Raw genomic sequence first — 2271 nt, forward strand, 5'->3', positions numbered from 1 at the left:
AGTAACATGATTGAATATTCAGACAAATCATATGCTCCAGCTATGTGCATCATAAGAGACACAAAATTACATTTAATTAATATTAATATCCAGTAAAATTGCCCATATAATCAAGAATTTGGGTTTTGCAAAATTGTTTGGCGATTACGTCTGGTAAGATGTAAAATTAGGTTGATTTTTTTGGTAGTTACGTGCTTTTATTTTCAGTCAATGTTTCAATTACGTCAAGAGTAATTTTCATATTTTTTTAGTGTGCAGTGCTGAGAAAACTTGGCAAGATTTTTGAACACATACATACATACACACACACACATACATAAACACACAGACATTTGTTCAGTTTTCGATTCTGAGTCGATATGTATATATGAAGGTGGGTCTTCGAGCTTTTAATAAAAAGTTCATTTTTAGAGCAGGATTATAGCCTTACCTCACTGAGGAAGGCAAAAACCATCAATTTGATAAAAGGCAGCAGTTTTTTTCCAGGAATAAATTACAATTCTAGAGTTATTTTACAAAAGGTCCTTAGTGCCATCTGTAAACAAAGCCATTTTTCGATCGATTCTCATTAGATTTACGAATTATTCACTTGGAAATGGTTCAAATTATTCATGGCGATGGCTGTTAAGACGTATAGCAAACTAATCAGAGCATTGTTAATTAACGATCAAAAAATTATTCCTGTGATTTTTTGCAGTATTCAAATAAGGCAGTTCTTTGAAAAATAATTTGGGTTTTTCCAAACCTTACTAGTTTTAGTTTAGTAAAAATATTAAATAAAAACAGTCGACAATATTAAGGCATTATTTCCAACCCCTCGTTCCAGAAAAACCCCTGCTCATCCACAGCACCAAGTTCGACATCCGGCAGTACTTCCTGGTCACCTTCACCGGCAACAACCTGCGGGTGTGGATGTTCCGCGACTGCTACCTGCGCTTCAGCTCGCGCGAGTTCAACCTGGACGACTACAACGAGTCGATCCACCTGACGAACTACTCGATCCAGAAGTATTACGCGGCGGAGAAAACGCGCAAGCCGGACAGTCCGCTGCCGGGGTGCAACATGTGGTCCAGCAAGCAGTTCCAGCAGCACCTGCAATCGCTCGACAAGGGCTACTACTGGGAGCGCAAGATCTACCCGGACATGAAGAAGAGCATCCTGGCGGTCGTGCTGGCCAGCACCGATGGCATGAAGATGGGTGAGTTGGGTTTGGTGCGGGGAGTTCCTTGGACTGTGTTGGAGATTTGTCTTGTCTTTGCAGAGCGGAACATGTTTGAGCTGTACGGGGCGGATTTCATGGTGACGGACAACTTCCGGACGATGCTGATCGAGATCAACTCCAGTCCGGATCTGTCGTCGTCCACCGAAGTCACGGAGGTGATTTGTCCGGCCGTGCTGGAAGACCTGGTCAAGGGTGAGAGCTGTTTAGGTTATGTTTTGTATAGATGTAGTCTTCAACCCCTTCTACCCGCACAGTGGTGATTGACAACACGAACGACAAGCGGGCCGGAACGGGTCAGTTTGAGTGCATCTTTTCGGCGGAGATCCCGCGGGTGGCCCCGTACTGTTACGGCATGATGCTCGAGGGCAAGCCACTGGGGCCGAAGAATCGCTGCAAGAGTCCCCAGCCGCCGACGGGGCCACCGATGTACTCGCTGAACCGGAGCCGCGCCAACCGGTCCTGTGGCGGCGGAGTGCCCAACTCGTCCTCGTCCGGCGGAAGCAGTTCGAAAGGATCGAGCGCGAGCAGTTGCGTCGAGAGACCGCGGTCAACTTTGAGCACTAGATAAAATCGTACGTAGTTAAATTCAGAAAAGAAAAAGTGGAAGTTTTTATAAAAAAAATCGCGTGATTCGTTACCAATAATTTTACACACTTTGTTACACTTTTAAAAACCCAGCGCGCAGCGTTTGTCGATACTTTGTTCAGTAGTTACTACTCGGAAATTGCAATAAAAACGAAAAATTATCAATGATTTAGTGAAATTTTCCCTGAGAAACGAAAAGCACCACGCGACTCCATCAAAGTACGCTCTTTTTCAACAAGAGACTTGGTCTAGCGGTAAGTGACGAACCCCCTCCCAAATAAAACTTTCAGCAATCTTGAGTCAAACTTTAAATCGACTAATTAGGTTGACTAAATGTCCCCCCCCCCCTTATTACATTTGGCAAGGCAATAATCAAATTAAAACTTTCTCGACTGCTTCCTCCACCCCCGTTTTGTTTGTCATCGTAGTCGCCGAATTTATCAAGCCAATTACGGTGAAATATT

At 44.0% G+C, this 2271-nt stretch overlaps 1 protein-coding gene across 1 annotated transcript in view; it reads left to right on the forward strand.

Annotated features, from left to right (window-relative positions):
• LOC120416104 (tubulin glycylase 3B-like) overlaps nt 1-1968 on the forward strand; it is a 43380-nt gene extending 41412 nt beyond the window's left edge. The window contains exons 3-5 of the mRNA XM_052708104.1: nt 827-1198; nt 1262-1414; nt 1477-1968. Of these exons, the coding sequence (XP_052564064.1) occupies nt 827-1198; nt 1262-1414; nt 1477-1790 (839 nt within the window). The 3' untranslated portion in view covers nt 1791-1968. The remainder of the gene's footprint in view (nt 1-826; nt 1199-1261; nt 1415-1476) is intronic.
• The last annotated feature ends 303 nt before the right edge of the window (nt 1969-2271 follow it).

This window comes from Culex pipiens, chromosome 2, assembly GCF_016801865.2.
Source record: "Culex pipiens pallens isolate TS chromosome 2, TS_CPP_V2, whole genome shotgun sequence".
NCBI classification, from domain to species: Eukaryota; Metazoa; Arthropoda; class Insecta; order Diptera; family Culicidae; genus Culex; species Culex pipiens.